Genomic DNA, 20,599 nt, shown 5'->3' with positions numbered 1-20,599 from the left:
CCACTAATATACAGACTGTCTGGACAGAAAACCGATAAACAAGAGAAATAAGCTATACTCTGGACCAAGTGAAACTAAAGATTCATTTATAGTATGTGCCCTCCAATGCTAGAAAATATTAGTTCTTTTCAATAATACATGGAGGAGTTTCCAATACAGGTAATATGATAGGCAGTGAAAAAAGTCTCAGTACACTTTGAAATACTGAATTGTCCAGTATTATTTCCAACTGTAATTTGAATTAGCCTGAAAATCAATAATAAAACTTTGGATATTATATATAATTACATGTGAGTTAAAAACTTATGAACAATTAATGGAGTAAGAAAAATGAAAAGAAAAATATTAAATATCCCAAAACAAATACAAAGAAAACCACAATATGCCTACAGTGACAGAATCCAGCAGCAGCAGTAGAAAGAGGAAGCATAGAGCAGCAAAGGTGCACACCCAGAAAGCAGAGCCAGTGAGTGATGCTCTTCCAGAGCGTCCATCCAAGATTATCTCTCAGCAGCGCATGGCTCACGACCACCTGTACCTCTATCTCCACAAGATCTGCCACCCTCTTCTGTTCTCCATGGGCTTACATATACACAGCATATATTCATACACACACACATGTATAAAAATAAAATCTTAAAAACAAAACCAAAAATGAGTATGGCAAGATGGCTCAGATGGAGTTAAAGCACTTGCCACCAACCCTGACCACCTCACTTTGATCCCTGAAATTAAGGAGGTGAAGAGAATTGATTAGAGCAAGTAGTTCTCTGACTTCTTCTACTTGTGTATCACATATTGCATGTACGCACGCGCATACACACACACACACACACACACACACACACAGAGACACACAGAGACAGAGACACACAGAGACAGAGAGAGAGAGATGCATGAACCAACTAAGGAAACATAAAAAAGAGGAAGGAAGGTTCAGAAAACAACCTATTACTCCCAGGCAGAGATGGAAGATAACTCAACATACATGGACCAATGACATTCATACTCTACCAAATAAATGAAAGACTAAAAACTTTGTTTCAACAAATGCAGATAAAATACTTGGTAAAATTTCACCAGGTCTTGATGATAAAATTGAAGGCAGAAAAGAAACATACTTCAACATAGTAAATGCCACATGTAACAAGCCAACATCAAGCAGTACCAGAATGAGGAAGAGACTACATGTACATACAGAAGACAACAGAGTAACCAGAGAAGCTCTATTCATAGTGTACCTTCATCCCACCAAGACGGTGCAGAAGTCACAGGAGCAGGAGCTGCTCATCCTGCACACATATCCATTGAAGCAAAGAATAACAAATACATTTATGCTAGTGTGTGCTTTCTCCAGGTACACAACCCAGGATTCTGCCCAGGGAACAGTCTTACCCATTAGTCAAGATGGGTCTCCTCGCATCATCTATTAATGTCACTGACATAACCTTACACAGGCATGCCCAGAGGCTCGGCTCCCAGGTGACTGCCTATAACACAGGAAACTTCTCAGGAATAGAAGCCTAGTGGCATCCTTAGATGGTAGAGTTATCTACCTACTGTTCAAGCCATGGTTATTCAAGAAAAACAAACATAACCATGACTGACAAAGTGAATAAGCATCAAGACGTCGATAGAATAAACCTAGACCTAGTGAACTGATTCTGAAAGGTACTGGATTGGATAAAATACTCATTATATATTAAAGCAAAATGTAATAAATTAAATTATTTGCTTTCAATAGGCTAGTTTATGAAAATAGATGTTCTAATAACAGAACAAGAAAAGACAACTAAGTGCAAAGGACATGGGACACAGACACTAGTGCACACAGCTCTGTCTCTGGTCTTGTACTGAGGAAGGAACTGCAACGAATCACTGCTGAAGAAGAACTAACATATTTGGCTGATGTTAACTCAAAATCTATTAGAAGCTACTATATTTATATGGAACCTAGTATGTGTATTGGAAAGGCAAGCAGCAACAGTTTCTGTTCGTATTTTTAAAAAGTAGCACAATAGAGAATAAAACTACCATTTTGCTTAAAATCACAACAAAATTATATATAAAAAAGAAAGTTGACCAGAGAAATTCCTGACCCTATAGGAAACAAACTATAAAATTTCACTTATGAAAACAATCCAAATTAAAATAAATAAATTATATGAAATTATATGGGGAGCCATACAACATAAATAATAATGCTCCCAGAACTATAAAATACCTGTAATTCTAACTAATTACTGTTAATTACTTTTGTAATACATTAATTTTGCTGATTTTGAAAATATGAACATTAAGGCTTCAATGGAAAAGTAAAGAAGTTAAAAAAAACAGCAATTTGTACCAGAGAAAAATATTTTAAGATGTTTATATCTAGCATGTACAGAATGAGCAGCATCAAAATGAGAATCTACTGATGAGAGCCAACTTGTTCAAGATTACATTTCTGATTGATGTGAAGACAAGAGTAAGTCAACAGGGCAGTGAGAGATGTATGAAAACAGTAGCACTGATGAAGATAAGGCTTGAACATGTCATTGTTAAATGTTGTTAAGGTGCTCTGTACATGTTAGCTTCTCAGAAAGAAAAAAATATTATTATGAAAAAATATCAAAGAACTTTCACATATTGAATTATGGTTATTTATCTTAACATAAGCCTTAAAGTGATGAAAAATGTAAACACAAAAATTAAGAGTAGGCCAAGAATGTGACCTTTTCTGAAACTCATGGTTCTCCCACAATAAAACTGCCACTCTATGTGTACAAATGTAAAACAGAATTGTGAAAATACTTCAAATAACTCATTGTTATGACTAGAATTATCTATCATTCATAAAATACTACATTAGCATATACTCCGTGATAAATGATTGGCATGTTTATTCCTCTGTGGTGTTTATGCATAATAGGACATGAATAAAGTCAAAGAAACTAATAAACTTCTTAAAAAGTTCCCGATCCTTTCAATACAGCTGCTTAATAAACACTACTCAGTTAGTCTCTAAGAAAAATATACATAAACATTTAGCAGACAGCCAACAAGAATCCACAAGCCCGTCTCAAGGTGTTAGAGATAGTCGAAAAGATATCACAATTAGGAATAGCGGTAGATGAGAATGATGCACCTCTCAGTATAGCATAACGATGAAAAGAAAACCTATGCTTCTGGTTTCTGCCTGTGCCCTGAGCTGACACGGTCACACAACTCTCTATACCCAAATCCCAAGGAGGAAGAGAGCTGGACTCTCAAAAGTGCAGACAATCCTGAGAGTTCTCTGCTCACATTCCTGGCCCAAGAGGAATCCACCTAGAGCCCTCAGGACAAGGAACCTAGGAGCAGTCAGGGAGAGAGGATCCCTCCAGTCTCTGCCTGCACCCAGAGCTGAAAGCGAGTCACCAAGAGCACTGACACACCTGAGAGCAGAAGGAAGAACACCCCTTCTGCTCTAAGGGACCCGTCAGGAGTGCTCAGGATACATAAACTCAGGAGCAGTCTGAGACAGGATCCTTCTGGTTTCTGCCTCTTCCCAGAGCTGACCCTGTGACACAGCTCTCTGTACCCAGATACCACTGGGAGAAAGCTGGCTTGCAAAAGTGCTGATACATAGGCTTACAGGAAGGTCAAGCCACTGTCAGAGACAGCAAGAACAGCCAACACCAGAGACAAACAGATGGTGAGAGGCAAGTGTAAGAACCTAAGCAACAGGGGTTGGGGATTTAGCTCAGTGGTAGAGTGTTTGCCTAGCAAGCACAAGGCCCTGGGTTTGGTCCCCAGCTCCGAAAAAAAGGCAAAAAAAAGGCAAAAAAAAAAAAAAAAAAAAAAAAAACCTAAGCAACAGAAACCAAGACTACCTGGCATCACCAGAACCCAGTTCTCCCACCAAAGCAAATACTGGATATTCTAACACACCAGAAAAGCAAAATTTGGATTTAAAATCACATCTCATGATGATGACAGAGGACTTTAAGAAGGATATAAATAACTCCCTTAAAGAAATACAGGACACATGGGCACGGGAAAAAATTTCCTGACAAAACACCAATGGCTTATGCTCTAAGATCAAGAATCGACTAATGGGATCTCATAAAACTACAAAGCTTCTGTAAGGCAAAGGACACTGTGGTTAGGACAAAACGGCAACCAACAGATTGGGAAAAGATCTTTACAAAAGATAGAGGCCTTATATCCAAAATATACAAAGAACTCAAGAAGTTAGACCGCAGGGAGACAAATAACCCTATTAAAAAATGGGGTTCAGAGCTAAACAAACAATTCACAGCTGAGGAATGCCAAATGGCTGAGAAACACCTAAAGAAATGTTCAACATCTTTAGTCATAAGGGAAATGCAAATCAAAACAACCCTGAGATTTCACCTCACGCCAGTGAGAATGGCTAAGATCAAAAACTCAGGTGACAGCAGATGCTGGCGAGGATGTGGAGAAAGAGGAACACTCCTCCATTGTTGGTGGGATTGCAGACTGGTACAACCATTCTGGAAATCAGTCTGGAGGTTCCTCAGAAAATTGGACATTGAACTGCCTGAGGATCCAGCTATACCTCTCTTGGGCATATACCCAAAAGATGCCCCAACATATAAAAAAGACACGTGCTCCACTATGTTCATAGCAGCCTTATTTATAATAGCCAGAAGCTGGAAAGAACCCAGATGCCCTTCAACAGAGGAATGGATACAGAAAATGTGGTACATCTACACAATGGAATATTACTCAGCTATCAAAAACAACGACTTTATGAAATTCATAGGCAAATGGTTGGAACTGGAAAATATCATCCTGAGTGAGGTAACCCAATCACAGAAAAACACACATGGTATGCACTCATTGATAAGTGGCTATTAGCCCAAAAGCTTGAATTACCCTAGATGCCTAGAACAAATGAAACTCAAGACGAATGATCAAAATGTGAATGCTTCACTCCTTCTTTAAAAGGGGAACAAGAATACCCTTGGCAGGGAATAGAGAGGCAAAGATTAAAACAGACACAGAAGGAACACCCATTCAGAGCCTGCCCCACATGTGGCCCATACATATACAGCCATCCAATTAGACAAGATGGATGAAGCGAAGAAGTGCAGGCCGGCAGGAGACGGATGTAGATCTCTCCTGAGAGACACAGCCAGAATACAGCAAATACAGAGGCAAATGCCAGCAGCAAACCACTGAACTGAGAACGGGACCTCCATTGAAGGAATCAGAGAAAGAACTCGAAGAGCTTGAAGGAGCTCGAGACCCCTTATGAACAACAATGCCAAGCCACCAGAGCTTCCAGGGACTAAGCCACTACCTAAAGACTATACATGGACTGACCCTGGACTCTGGACTCTGACCTCATAGGTAGCAATGAATATTCTAGTAAGATCACCAGTGGAAGGGGAAGCCCTTGGTCCTGCTAAGACTTAACCCCCAGTGAACTAGATTGTTGGGGGGAGGGCGGCAATGGGGGGAGGATGGGGAGGGGAACACCCATAAAGAAGGGGAGAGGGAGGGATTAGGGGGATGATTGCCCGGAAACCGGGAAAGGGAATAACACTCGAAATGTAAATAAGAAATACTCAAGTTAATAAAAAAAAAAAAAAACAAACAACTGATTGCTTAAGGCAAAATAGCATAATAAGATCTGATACAGCAGGTTGATAGACAATTATCATATTATTTCATGAGTATTTTAGTTATAATATAGCAAGAAAATTAATGCCCAAAAGGAATGGAAATTTTTCTTTATTTTGAAGAGACTTAAGACTTAAAGAATCAAGTTAAATTCAGTTTGATCTTCATTTACTCAAGCCAAGCATAGAAGAGGATCCGGCCGATAAGCTTTTCCATGACAAATAAGATATATATCTAAAAAGCGCTCCGTATTTGAGAAATAAAATCATATATATGTAATTAAAAAAAAAAGAAATACAGGACAACAAAGGTAAACAATTAGAAGCCCTTAAAGAGGAAACACAAAAATCCCTTAAAGAATAAGAGGAAAACACAACCAAACAGGCGAAGGAATCCAAACAAAACCACCTAGGATCTACAAATGGAAATAGAAACAATAAAGAAAGGACCCTGTAGATAGAAAACCCAGGGAAGAGATCAGGAGTCATAGACGCAAGCATCACCAACAGAATACAAGAGACAGAAGAGAGAATCTCAGGGGCAGAAGACACCATAGAAAACATTGACCCAACCATCAAAGAAAATGTAAAACGCAAAAAGCTCCTAACCCAAAACATGCAGAAAATCCAGGACACAAGAAGAAGACCAAACCTAAGGATAATAGGTATAGAGAGAGTAAAGACTCCCAACTTAAAGGACCAATAAATATCTTCAACAAAATTAGAAGAAAATTTCCCTAACCTAAAGAAAGAGATGACCATAAACATACAAGAAGCCTACAGAACTCCTAATAGATTGAACCAGAACAGAAATTCTTCCCATCACATAATAGTCAAAACACCAAATGCACAAAACAAAACAAAGGATATTAAAAGCAGAAGGGGAAAAGGTCAAGAAACATAAAAATGTAGACCTATCACAATCACACCAGACTTCTCACCAGAGACTATGAAAGCCAGAAGATCCTGGACAGAAGTCATACAGACCCTAAGAGAAGAAAAATGCCAGCCCAGGCTACTATATCCAGAAAAACCCTCAATTACCAGAGATGGAGATACCAAGATATTCCATGACAAAAGCAAATTTACACATCTTTCCACAAATCCAGCACTACGAAGGATAATAGATGGAAAACTCCAATCAAGGAGGGAAACTACACCCTAGAAAAAACAAGAAAGTAATCTTCTTACAACAAACCAAAAAGAAGAGAGCCACACAAAAATAATTGTACCTCCAACAACTAAAAACTAAAAAAGGTAAACAACAATCATTGGTCCTAATATCTCACAACACCAATGGACTCAATTCCAATGAAAAGACAAAGACTAACAGACATGATTCGAAAAAAGAACCCAGCATTTACTGGAGATGGGAAACACATCTCAGTGACAAAGACAAAAACTCCTTCAGAGTAAAAGGCTGGAAAACAATTTTCCAAGCAAATGAACCCAAGTAAAAAGCTGAAGTACCCATTCTAATATTGTATAAAATTAACTTTCAACCAGAAGTTATCATAAAAGATAAGGAAGGGCACTTCATACTCATCAAAGGAAAAACCTACCAAGATGAACTGTCAATCCTGAACTTCTAAGCTCTAAATGCAAGGCACTTGCATTCATAAAAGAAACCTTACTAAAGCTCAAAGCACATATTGCACCTCACATAGTAATAGTGGGAGACTTCAAATCCCACTGTTAGCAATGGACTGATCATAGAAACAGAAACTAAACAGAGACACAGAGAAACTAATAGGTTAGGAGCCAAATGGATTTAACGAATATTTATAGAACATTTCATCCTAAAACAAAAGAATAGACCTTCTTCTCGGCACCTCATGGTACCTTCACCAAAACCGACCATTTAATGGGTTCCAAAACAGGTCTCAACAGATATAAGAAGAATGAAATAATCCCATGCATCCTATCAGATAATCACGGATTAAGGCTGGTTTTCAATAACAACCAAAATGACAGAAAGCCCACATACGCATGGAAGTAGAACAATGCTCTACTTAATGATAACTTGGTCAAAAAAGAAATAAAGAAATTATAGATTTTTTCAAATTTAATGAAAATGAAGGCACAACATACCAAAATTTATGAACACAGTGAAAGCAGTGATAAGAGGAAAACTCAGCCCTGAGCGCCTCCAAAAAGAAAGAGGAGAAAGCAAACACTAGCAGCTTGACAGCACACATAAAAGCTCTAGAACAAAAAAAGCAAATAGACTGTAGAGGAGCACATGGCAGAAAACAACCAAACCCAGGGCTGAAATCAACCAACTAGAAACGAAAGGAAAAAAGAATCAACAAGACCGGGGGCTGGTTCTTTGAGAAAATCAACAAGATAGATAAACTCTTAGACAGACTAAGCAGAGACAGTATTCAAATTAACAAAAACAGAAATAAAAAGGGAGGCATAACAACAGAAACTGAGGAAATTAAAAAAAAAAAATCAGATCCTACTACAAAAGCATATACTCAACAAAACTGGAAAATCTGGATGAAACAGACAATTTTCTAGACAGATACTAGGTATCAAAGTTAAACCAGGATCAGATAAACTATCTAAATAACCCCTAAAAAAATATAAGCAATGATTAAAAGTCTCCCAATCAAAACAAGCCCAGGAACAGATGGGTTTAGTGCAGAATTCTATCATACCTTCATAGAAGATCTCCTATCAATCAATACTGTCCAAACTATTCAACAAAATAGAAACAGAAGGAACACTACCCGATTCCTTTTATGAAGCCACAATTATGCTTATACCTAAACTACACAAAGACCCAACAAAGAAAGAGAACTTCTGAACAATTTTCCTTATGAATATTGATGCAAAAATATTCAATAAAATTCTGGCAAACCAAATCCAAGAACACATCAAAATGATCATCCATCATGATCAAGTAGGCCCAGGGATGCAGAGATGGTTCAATATACGGAAATCCATCAACGTAATCCACTATATAAACAACCTCAAAGAAAATAACCATATGATCATCTCATTAGATGCTGAGAAAACATTTGACAAAATTGAACACTCCTAAATGATAAAAGTCTTAGAAATATTAGGAATTAAAGGCTCATAGCTTAGTATAGTAAAAGCAATATACAGCAAATCAGTAGCCAACATCAAACTAAATAGAAACTTGAAGCAATTCCACGAAAATCAGAGACTAGATAAGACTGTCCACTCTCTCTACTTATTCAATATAGTTCTCGAAGTCCTAGCCAGAGCCTGTACAAAGCTCAAGTTCAAGTGGATCAAGGATCTCCACATCAAACCAGATACACTCAAACTAACTGAAGAAAAAGTGTGGAAGAGTGTTGAACATATGGGTACTGAGGAGAATTTCCTGAACAGACCACCAATGGCTTTAGCTCTAAGGTCAAGAATTGACAAATGGGACCTCATAAAACTACACAGTTCTGTAAGGCAAAGGGCACTTGCCTGTTGCCAAAATGACACTTGTTGTTGTCAAAATGGCAATAAACAAATTGGGAAAAGATCTTTACCAATGCTATATCTGATAGAGGGCTACTATCCAATAAATACAAAAAACTCAAGAAGGTAGACTAGAGAGAATCAAATAACCCCAATAAAAAATGGGGTACAGAGATAAACAAAGAATGCTGAGCTGAGGAATATCATATGGCTGGGAAACACCTAAAGAAATGTTCAACATCCTTAGTCATCAGGGAAATGCAAATCAAAACAACCCTGAGATTCCACCACATACCAGTCAGAATGGCTAAGATCAAAAACTCAGGAGACAATGGATGTTGGCGAGGATGTGGAGAAAGAGGAACACTTCTCCATTGTTGGTGGGACTGCAAGCTAGTACAACCACTCTGGAAATCAGTCTGGAGGTTTCTCAGAAAATTGGACACAGTACTACCTGAGGACCCAGCTATACCAATCCTGGGCATATACTCGAAAGATGCCCCAACATGTAACAAGGAAACATGCTCCACTATGTCCTTAGCAGCCTTATTTAATATAGCCAGAAGTTGGAAAGAGCCCAAATGTCCTCAAACAGAGGGATGGATACACAAAATAGTACATCTACAGAATAGGATAGTAATCAGCTATTAAAAACAGTGACTTCATGTAATTCATATGCAAATAGATGGAACTAGAAAATATCATCCTGAGTGAGGTAGTCCAATCACAAAAACAAACAAACAAACAAACAAAAAAACCAAAAAACCACACACATGATATGCACTCACTGATAAGTGGATATTAGCCCAAAAGCTTGGAATATCCAAGATACAATCCAGAGACCACAAGAAGCTCAAGAAGAAGGACGACCAAAGTGCAGAAGCTTCAGTCCTTCTTAAAAGGGGGAACAAAAATATTCATAGGAGGAGATATGGAGACAAAGTTTGGAGCAGAGACCAAAGAAAAGTCCATTCATAGCCTGCTCCACCTAGGAATCCAGAACATATACATATAGCCACAAAACCCAGACAATATTGTTGATCCCAAGAAGTGCATGCTGACAGGAGCCTGATATAGCTGTTTCCTGAGAGGCTCTGCCAGAGCATGACAAATACATAAGCAAATGTTAGCAGGCAACCATTGAACTAAGAACGGGTTCCTCAATGGAGGAGTTAGAGATGGAGCTGAAGGGGCTTGCAACCCTGTAAGAACAATACCAAACAACCAGAGCTCCCGGGGACTAAACCACCACCCAAAGAGTACACATGGACAGACCATGGCTCCATCTGCATATGTAGCACAGGATGGCCTTGTTGGGCACCAATGGGAGGAGAAGCCCTTGGTCTAGCAAAGGCTGGATACCCCAGTGTTGAGGAATTCAGGGTGGGACGGGGGAAGGGGTGGGTAGATAGGTTAGGGAATGCCCTCATAGAAGGGGGGGAGGGGTGGAATAGGAGGTTTATGGAAGGGAAACTGGGAAAGGGAATAACATTTGAAATGTAAATAAATATCCAAAAGAAAAAAGAAAAAACTTATGATTACAAAAGTAGCCAATTCATTTTCAAAGGTATTTATAGGTATGTTAAAATGAAAATCAAAGGAAGATAAATTTACTTTTATTTCTTACCTGCACAGCCAAAAGCCAGATGGTACCTGGAGGAGGGGCTGAACTTCACACAACACACATTAGCTTTTGCCTCGATGCTTGCCACAGAATTGTCTAAATTGGTGGACCAAAGCTTCACTAAGGAAATGGTGATGAAATAAAAAAAAAAAAATACACTAAGCAAATGTTTCTGTAACTTGACAAGTGTTACTCAAATATCTTTTATGTCAACATGAAACATTTTATTGGGACAAAGAGAATTAAGCTGAGTGGTGTGACAAAACAGTTCTTGAAACTGAGAGCTCACCTTCAGTGTTAAAATCAACAGATATGAACAGTGAATCCACAAAGATATGTATCAAGGACCCAAAAGACAAAGTAGAAAAGAGCATTCTGGAAGTCAGAGGGTGGGTCCATTATACATGTATTATTAATCTCATTATTCTATAGTGAAAGTTAAGAGCACATATTTCACATGGATGAAATGAAATATGTTAAGATAAAAAACATCCATTAAAATACTTCAAAATCCATTGTGGATATATCTAGGCTGTTCTCAAACTTTGTCAATGAAGCAACTTCTTTACATGGGAAAGTAGTCAGTGGAGAGATGCATAATTGGTCACACGCTGAGAATAGCAATCCGTGCTCAGCACCCATTGGGGCATGAATATCAACTCCCCAGAGTCAACAGTCGAGTAAGTAACATCTTCGGGAGGGTCTTAGAAGAGTGAGAAGTGTAAGAGCCAAAAGACGGGAAGGAGTGCTGTGCGATGCTGACCTGTGGACATGCATGGCGTCACAATCATGTGGTTACCTACACACAACCCACCAGACTAAGCTTGCTAAAATTCTGGCACGGATGAAATGAGCAAAATAAAGAACAAGTACTGAATGTTTGTGGGGGTTTAATATCCATTTTTAAAATGTTTCAATATCTAATCCAGGAACAATTCTCAGATGGTGGGCACATTATAATTTTGCTTTCACTTTTACTTAAAACTTTCTAAATGATTCAAACATGTATTTGAGGTTGAAACCATAGAAAACTTTAAGATTCTTAAGGATCAATGACAGTTACTTCTAAATCAGAGTAACTACAAAGGGTCCCACAAAACATGGACTTCAAAATTTATACCTGAAATCTCTGAGTAAAGATTACTTGTTACCAAAATAAGTAAGCTAGACACACTCATTAGAGAAACAATTTTAAAGAGAACAATTTGGTTTGTTTTGTGTCTTTTTAAAAACTAGATACATATTCACTCAGTTAACATATGCAAACTTATTACAGTTATGCCATTAGTTCCTTGCTTCCTTTTTCCTTCTTTATTTATTTATTTATTTATTTTTTTCCAGAGCTGGGGACCGAACCCAGGGCCTTGTGCTTTCTAGGCAAGTGCTGTACCACTGAGCTAAATCCCCAACCCCAGTTCCTTGCTTCCTATTTCAATAGATAACCATGCTACTGATGTCTGTACACTCATTTCATAACCTGCAACTTAACAAAATTCCTTTATTACAGGACAGAGAACTTGCTCAGCACCTGCTGTTCTTGTAGAGGACCTGGGTTTGACTTAACAGAATAAAAAGTATTTTAAATAGGCAATCTACATAAAGGCAGTTCTAAAGAGAACAAATACGCAGGGAAAGAGATACATAGAAAAAGCTCAACATCTCTGCTCAGAGAAATGCAAAAAAAAAAAAAAAAAAAAAAAGTAAATTGTGTTTACTGAGACACCTGCACTTGTATATTTATTGCAACACTATTTATGATGGCCAAGATATAGAAATAAGCTATGTGTTTGTTAAGTGATGAATGGGTAAAATTATGAGATAAATGTTAGTGTATAAATATAAATATATTTTCTTAAATGAAAAAGTCTAGACATGAAAAAGAACCAGGAGCCAAGTACTGTGTATTAAAATTAAAAAGTTAACCTCATGGAAGTTGGAAGTAAAATGATAGTTAGCATTGGGCAGGGAGGTTAAGTAAATGGAAAGGATTTATCCACGGGTATTAAGCTGTAGTGAGGAAGAACTAACATTCTGTACTGTATATTTCAAAGACCAGTGGAGATTCTGAAATAAGAAATGTATGAGGAGACATGATATTACACAATACACACATTTTAAAACACCAAATGGTACCATATATATATGTACAATTCTATGCCTATATGAATCACTTACAGCAACACCACACTTACAGATTACACTAATAGTGGACTTGGGTAGAGTTACACTCTAGCAAGCCAGCAAACAAGTGAAACAATTATTGTAATTCTACGAGGCCACTAATGTTTTGAAAATCTCTTACAAACAAGTGTTATATAAACAACTGTTATCTATCATAGCTGGTAACAAATACAAGGAAGCATTGAACTAATCATGTACTAACAGAATGATAGTCATATTAAAAGTAAACCAGGTTTTAAAATGCAATAAAAATTATTAACATTACTATAAAATATAGTTTTACATGTAATTATTAATAATACTCAGTTAAGTCACAGTAATCATTACCATGAGTATAATTTTCATTATATGATATTAAATAAAATAGTAGCAGTCAAAAATATAAAGAAAACTAAAGTTAAAAATACTACCAAAATAGATTCATGTAAACTTGCCTTGGAAATATTACAGCACTATGAGCCTTTAGAATATATTAAATATTCAATATAATTTTGGATGTAGAAATTTCTAAATGCTTGAGGGAATGAAGTTTACTAGATGAAAAAATGCTCCTGGTTTGAACTCTGGTTCAAAGATGCCAGCAGGTGTTGGACACATGACTCAGTAGTTAACAGAGTTCTAACTCCACACTTTATATAATCATGAGTAGTAGTGTTCTGACCCCAGTGCCCATGCTAGTACAGTAGTAATGCCTATAACTGCAACCGAGGGATCTGACAGCCTCTCCTGGCTTCTGCATGCATACATGCATGTACACTCCACCAGAGGCATATGGGCAAAGACACATACATATTCATACAAACACACTTAAAGAAACTGAGTATTTTTAGGAAGTTGCTATCAGTTCAGTTGGCAGTGTACGTCGCAAATACAAAAACACTCCTGTGTAAATGGTTGGGCATTCATTTTTCCTTCACTCAAAAGGAAAAACTGATTTTCTTACTCAAATTACTTTCTGATTTAAAAAGAAAGCACATGAGTTTCAATAAGTAACTTGCATAGCTGCACTAAACTGAGTTTAAAGGAGTGGGGTCTCCTAAGGGAAATAGGAATGAACAGTACCTTTTGCATCATCAGAACCTGAAGCCAGAAGTTTGGGATCCATCAAATTAAAGTCGACACTCCAACACCTCTTTTCATGCTCCTTGATATAGGAGAGAGGAGGGGCGAGGGGAAACAATTTATTGATATGGGGTGGTGAAGCAAACTATAATCAAATAAACAGCAAAGACAATGGAGGAAAGCTTCCTATTTAGTAAAATTAATGCTTCTGTAAATGTATTTAATGCCTTCTACAAATAAAGTATGAGAAAATCTTTAGAAAAGCACTGGTACAACCACAGTTATCATTAAGTATAAAAATAGTAAATAGTGGCTGAAAAATTTTAATTATAAAACTCCTAAATACCTTAAATTGTTAAGGAAACAAAAATATAATTTTAAATATACAGTCAGTATCCATAGTTACCTGATAGACCTTTGACCTCTGTCCTGTGAATCCATCCCATAGTATAACGGTGCCTTCATAATCACTGCTGGCTAGCAGGTTCTTATGGTAACTACTCCAACTGATACAGCTGAACGAAGAAAAAGCTTAAACTTTAAGATCTAAGTAAGTAACACCAGGCAAAATGAATTTCAGTGCATTCAGGAAAATGAACATTATTCAAAATGTCTCCTATCAGTTCACAATAATCCAGAAAGAGACGTTAGTAATATCTAGATTATCTGTTTAATAGTAAACCATCAGATGCTGAAGTTTACCACTTTTTACTCAGATCACAACGTGTGTGACAGAGCTGACAACTGCTACTGATTATCTCTGCTACATGTGAGAGGGTAACTGTTAGTGACAATGACAAAGCCCAGGTGACTCGGAGAATGGTTCAACAGAATGATGAAGACTGTTGAGCCCCTATATTCAGCCAAATTAGAAAGCCAAACTAATGAGTTTAAATTAGATTTCAAAAGGTCTTGACCAATGCAATTTATGATTGAAATTCCAATTAAAATCACACAATAGATTTAAAACTTTAACATTTGTGACTTTAGCTCTTCTCTAAAACCCTGCATCTAAAGCAGCGAGCTATTATTGAGACATATACATGTTATATCATGCACATAACATGTGTGGACTACTGAATGAAGCAATATAAAAAGAGTAGACAACCAAGAATGGACTTTACTCTCCATGGTATTTATGGCAAATTCTAGGGACTGGGAGGAGATCATCTGCATCTTAAAATAAACTCAGTTTTCCTTTATGGATTCAGACAAACCTGCAATCTAATTTCCCATCTGTCCTTTAATAGCTGAGGCTCTGGTTAACTTAGTGTATTTCATAACTGGTGAAAACAAGCTGGACTACTCTGTTAGTTGTGCTTTGGTATTAGTCTTTTCTGTCCTGTAGGTTTTGGCCTTGAGCAATTTCAGGCATCTGTGCCATAAAGTACTATGCATTTGCACGCGTGCCATGATAGAGCAGGCATTAGCACACTTAAAACTTGCTACGTTCTCCTTTGTGGTGACTATGAATACTAAAATGAACCAAATATTCTGCTGAGTTTATTACTGTCACATTTTAAAGTACAACATAATACAACTAATCTTACTGTAATGGCTATATGCTATAAATAAGTACAGAGGGATTAAGAGCAGACTCTAGAATTAAACTTCCTAAATCTGCACCTCCTCCACATATTAGCATCCCAGGCAAGCTATTTCCTTTTGGTTTTAGTGCAATTCAACTGTGTGGGTAATGATGGTAACCATGTCTGACAACTGTTAAAGCACTGAAGACAATGTCTGACACATAAGCATTTAATAAATTCATTTTGCAATATATTCTCTACTTAGGAGCATAATAATAAATTCCAAGTATGAATGTGCGGGCTCTAAAACTGTTGTGCATGAATTAGGAAAGGAGAAAGAACATGATACTTGTTTATCACTAATATTAGAACAAGCATATAAACACATATACCTTGGATTCAACTTCTAAATACCAAATGTCTCAGAATCCAAAAGTGAGAGCACCAAGTCTGCTGGCTAAATGTACACAAACCGTTTCATACAAAGTATCCTCTATATATACAACCAAAGCGCACTCTCTGAAGGAGTAAGAGTCACATGGAAAAAGTGAAAAAATGTCATACTTATCACCAGTATGACCAGCTATATATGTGTACTTGATGCAAAGAAAAAAAAGAGACATACCTGATTTTGGAATTGCAGGTCATTTCATTCTCAGGGTAATGAATATCCACTGCATCCTGGATGACTGTGCCATATTCATAGACTTTAATCTTCTTTGTAACTCCAGCAATTGCAAAGTAGTCACAATCCCGGTCAAATTCAATACTAAAGGGGAGGGAGAGCACACATGTCATCTGTGAGACTATGTATCCAACCCTGTGATATTATCTGTAGTAAAATTTAAGGATTTTACTTTTTTTCTATTTCCCCAGTACTGAGGCTTAAACTTAGGACACATATGTATACTAGTATGTATGTATATATGCTAGTATGTATGTATATATGCTAATATGTATGTGTACTAGTATGTATGTACGTATGCTATTATGTATGTATATTGGTATGTATGTATACTAGTATGTATGTATGTATGTATGTATGTATGTATACTAGTATGGATGATACCCCTGAGCTGTGTCCCCAGCTCACATTTTCTCTTTTTAAAGAGCTTCTATCTATATCTAAAGATAAGACATCTTCTTCAAGTATCTTCAAGTCTCACTAGGCCACATGTTCAGAATTAAGTCATCAAGACACTGAATTACGAGTCAGTGAACTATATAGACCTGTTACTGTCAATGTGAACTTTTGTTCCTAGACACCTGGCCTGTTTTTCAGTTTAGTTTTAATTACATCCTAATATGGAAACATTTAATAGTTTGAAATACTATGAGTGCTGAAAGAAAATTACCAATAAATTATTTTCATAGATTCTTGTCATTAGTCTTTCAAGGCACTCAATGTTATTTAATAAATAAATCAATGTACAAGGAGAATTACTGAAGCAATTGGTGGTGATGAGGGAACAGAATATTCACAAAAAGAAGAACTAAGTTATCATAGGTTTACCTCAAGTGTATTTCTTATTCCCCAAACAAATACTATCTCTCTGAATTACAGAATGACAATGCATATTCCTTATTGCAGAGAATAATATAAAAACCCCTCTGCTCTTTTTATAGGATTTGGGGAATCCACTAAGCTCTTGTACTTTCTTTGAAACACAAATTTCAAAATAATCTACTTCAGTGCAAAATACAAGATCTTATTCACTTTTGAAGAATTTAACATGCAGCCTACATACTTATCATAAGAGGCCAGGAATCTAAATTGCCTAATGCAGGTGAAAGTTGAAATGAACTTCCATATTCAATACTTCTCGATATAAATTAAGTGTTCTTCCTAGAGAAATCTTACTGATCTATAATCCCTAATTCTAACTACCATATGAGAAAGATATTACTATTATCAAGATTTTAGAATAATAAGGGTTAAAGTGATCTACTCAAAGGTAGGTGGTTTTTAAGTGGTTTTGAAATGATATTTAATTATCAGGTAGTCTGGCTTCAGAGATGATACCAGTAATTAGCGCACACAAACAAACAAACAAACACACAATCAATCTCAATCTCAATCCCCCCTGCCCCTCTCTCCAGTAACCCTAGCAGTTACTTTGACAAAGAGAATCTCAATTGACAAAATGGCTTTTTGAGACTGGCCTATAGGCAAACCTGAAATGCAATTTCTTAATTACTGATTGATGTAAGAGGTTCAAGCCACTGTGGTTCCCAGTGCACTGTGAAAGCAGGCTGAGCAAGTGATGGAGAGCAAGACTGCAAACAGCGCTTCTCCAAGGCCTCTGCATCATTTCTAGCCTCCAGGTTTCTACAGTATTTGAGTTTCTGTCTTGTTCCCCTTAGTAATAGACTGCTGTGGAACTACAAATGGAAATAAACCTTTCCTCCTCAAGTTGATTTTGGTCATGGTTATTTATCACAGAAAAGAAAGCATGACTAAGACAATACTGGTAAATGGCATCTATTGGAACTGAAATCTGGTCTTTAACTGAGGTGATTTAGTAATGTCTAGTAACAAGTAAGAATCAGTTATATAATCCTTGAATACATGCCCTCTATTTATAAACAGGTACTACTAAGAAATCAAAAGTACAAGTCAAAGTATGGAATAGGCAAATGACTAGTTTTTAATATTAAACAGCTTAAGCACTAACTGATTAACTTAAAATACTGTAAGAAAAACTGACTAAAAGTCCTAAGCAGTGACCTGTGTAGTCTCTGTTGACAATTGGCATTACGTGTCTTTTTCCCAGCAGCCCACAGCATTCTTTAGGTTCTTTACCTTACTCTTAACTTGACTGTAGAAAAATCAGTATTTTGATCTCATTTCTGTTTTCTTCCATTTAGGTTATTTAAATAGGCTATTGGGGAGTAAGACATGATGATTCATGTCTGTAATTCTAGTGCTCAAAGGCTGAGAGGCAGGAGGATTTTAATTTTGAGGCTGCCCTGGGAGACACAGTCAGACTCTTTCACAAAAAAACAAAACAAAACAAAACAACCCAAACCATGTCAACCAAAGACAAATTATACTGGGAATATCCAAGCTCTAACACTGTAGTAATAATAATTTTAAAAAGCCACACAAACCAACGAAATGACACACACTGGTACACATACGTCAATAAATCCTGACACAGGTAGGGTCATTTGGGAAGAAACCTCAATTTGCACAATGTCTTCATCTGACTGTGTATAGGCGACTCTGTGAAGGACCTTCTTGATCTGTCTGGCTGAGGATGGATCTCAGACCATTGTGGGCAGTGCCAGAGTTAAGTAGGAAACAGTCTGAGCAGGAAAGTAGCAGCATTCCTCCACAGTCCTAATTCATCTTGTACTCTGCTTAAGGTCCTTGGCTTTCCTCAATGAAAAGACTGGAATATTAGCTTTAATTTCTTTGAAAACCACTTTCTCCCCATGTTATTGTTGGTTTTAGTGTTTATCACAGTAATAGAAAGGAAACTAAAACACCAAGTAAATGAACTAAGAAACAAGCAGGTATTAACTTCCTAGTATCTTCTGACAAAATAAACATCAAGCCAAACAGATAGAGTCACTTCATACTCAATTAAGAGAAACATCAGGAAACAATCATTCTGAATGAAGTAATTCAGATTTAGAAAGACAAAAGCCACATGTTGTCCATCTGTCTGTCTCTGTCCTGCCTGCCCCCCTCATGTAGATGCTACGATTGAACCTTAAGATACATGTATTTAAATCAGATAACCACAGATATAAAGAAACTAGTAAGGAGGAGGATTCAAGTGAATGGGAATAGAATGCAGGTGGTACAAACAGGACAAAGATTAACGAAACAGACAAGGTTAAACGGTACAGGATAAGAGATCAGGGTAGAGGGTGGAGTATGAAAGCAAGAACAGTGGTGCTACTGAGAAAAATTTAGGAGACGGCGCCTTGCTGGTAGAAATACATCACTATTGAATTTTCATAGTGTATTGGCTAATTCTATGTGTCAACTTGACAAAAGCTAGAGTTATCACAGAAAAAGGAGCCTCAGTTGTGGAAATGCCTTCATGAGACCCAGCTGTAAGGCCTTTTCTCAATTAGTGATGAAGGGGGGAGGACCCAGCCCATTGTGGGTAGTGCCGTCCCTGGGCTGATAGTCTTGGGTCTATAAGAGAGCAAGCTGAGCAAGCCAGGGAAAGCAAGCCAGTAACGTCCCTCCATGACCTCTGCATCAGCTCCTGCTTCCTGACCTGCTTGAGTTCCAGTCCTGACTTCCTTTGGTGATGAACAGCAATGTGGAAGGGTAAGCTAAATAAACCCTTTCCTCCCCAACTTGCTTCTTGGTTATGATGTTTGTGCAGGAATAGAAACCCTAACTAAGACACATAGCATTTCCTTACTTCCAGTTTGCTCTCTGTGCTTTATGCTTGTAGCTGAAAATGTGAACTTAGTTTTCTGTACCTGTTGCCATGTCTCTCCAACCATGATAAATTTTATCATTCTAGATGTGTAAGCCAAAATAAACTCATCTTTTTGTAAGTTGCCTTGGTTATAGTGTTTTATCATAACAAAAATAGAAGCTCCTAAAATAGAATGACTAACATCAATCAATGCCATGTGGAAACCTACATGTACACATATATTAAAAAAACTTAATTGGAATTACCCTATGAGAGGAGGTAGGAAAAATGCTGTTCCTGGATACCATAGACTCAAATAATAAGCCTGGTGTCCAATATGGATTATTTCTTTTCACCTTTTTGCTCACTGGGGTCCTCCTATCATCACCCTAAAACACTGCAAGATATGTCAATTGCTCTTGGTTCCAGAACTTGTAAACTCCATTGGTAAATACTGAAGATACCACATACTGGAGCTAATGAACATGGAGAAGGCAAACCAGTAATGACATAGACGCTTCATCCCTACTGGCTAGTTTCATAGTTGTGGTGGTTTGAATAGGAATGGGTCCCATAGACGAATGTGTTGAAATGCTTGGCCCATAGGAAGTGACACTATTAAGAGGTGCGGTTTTTTTGAATAACTGTGTTACTGTCATGGTGGGCTTTGAGGTGTCATATGCTCAAACTAGCCCTACTGTCTCCTTCTGCTGCTTTTGATCAAGATGTAGAACT

General features: G+C 37.3%; 1 protein-coding gene across 6 annotated transcripts in view; it reads right to left on the bottom strand.

Annotated features, from left to right (window-relative positions):
• Cop1 (COP1, E3 ubiquitin ligase) overlaps positions 1-20,599 on the bottom strand; it is a 141,226-nt gene that overhangs the window by 29,128 nt on the left and 91,499 nt on the right. For all 6 annotated transcript variants that reach the window (XM_063272480.1, XM_063272482.1, XM_063272481.1 and 3 more), the window contains 4 exons: positions 16,102-16,245; positions 14,354-14,462; positions 13,948-14,029; positions 10,708-10,824 (listed from right to left, as the gene is read on the bottom strand). In XM_063272480.1, the coding sequence (XP_063128550.1) occupies positions 10,708-10,824; positions 13,948-14,029; positions 14,354-14,462; positions 16,102-16,245 (452 nt within the window). The remainder of the gene's footprint in view (positions 1-10,707; positions 10,825-13,947; positions 14,030-14,353; positions 14,463-16,101; positions 16,246-20,599) is intronic.

Source organism: Rattus norvegicus, chromosome 13, assembly GCF_036323735.1.
Source record: "Rattus norvegicus strain BN/NHsdMcwi chromosome 13, GRCr8, whole genome shotgun sequence".
NCBI lineage: Eukaryota > Metazoa > Chordata > Mammalia > Rodentia > Muridae > Rattus > Rattus norvegicus.
The sequence above is the reverse complement of the archived record's forward strand: the minus strand, read 5'-3'. Positions and strand labels throughout refer to the sequence as shown.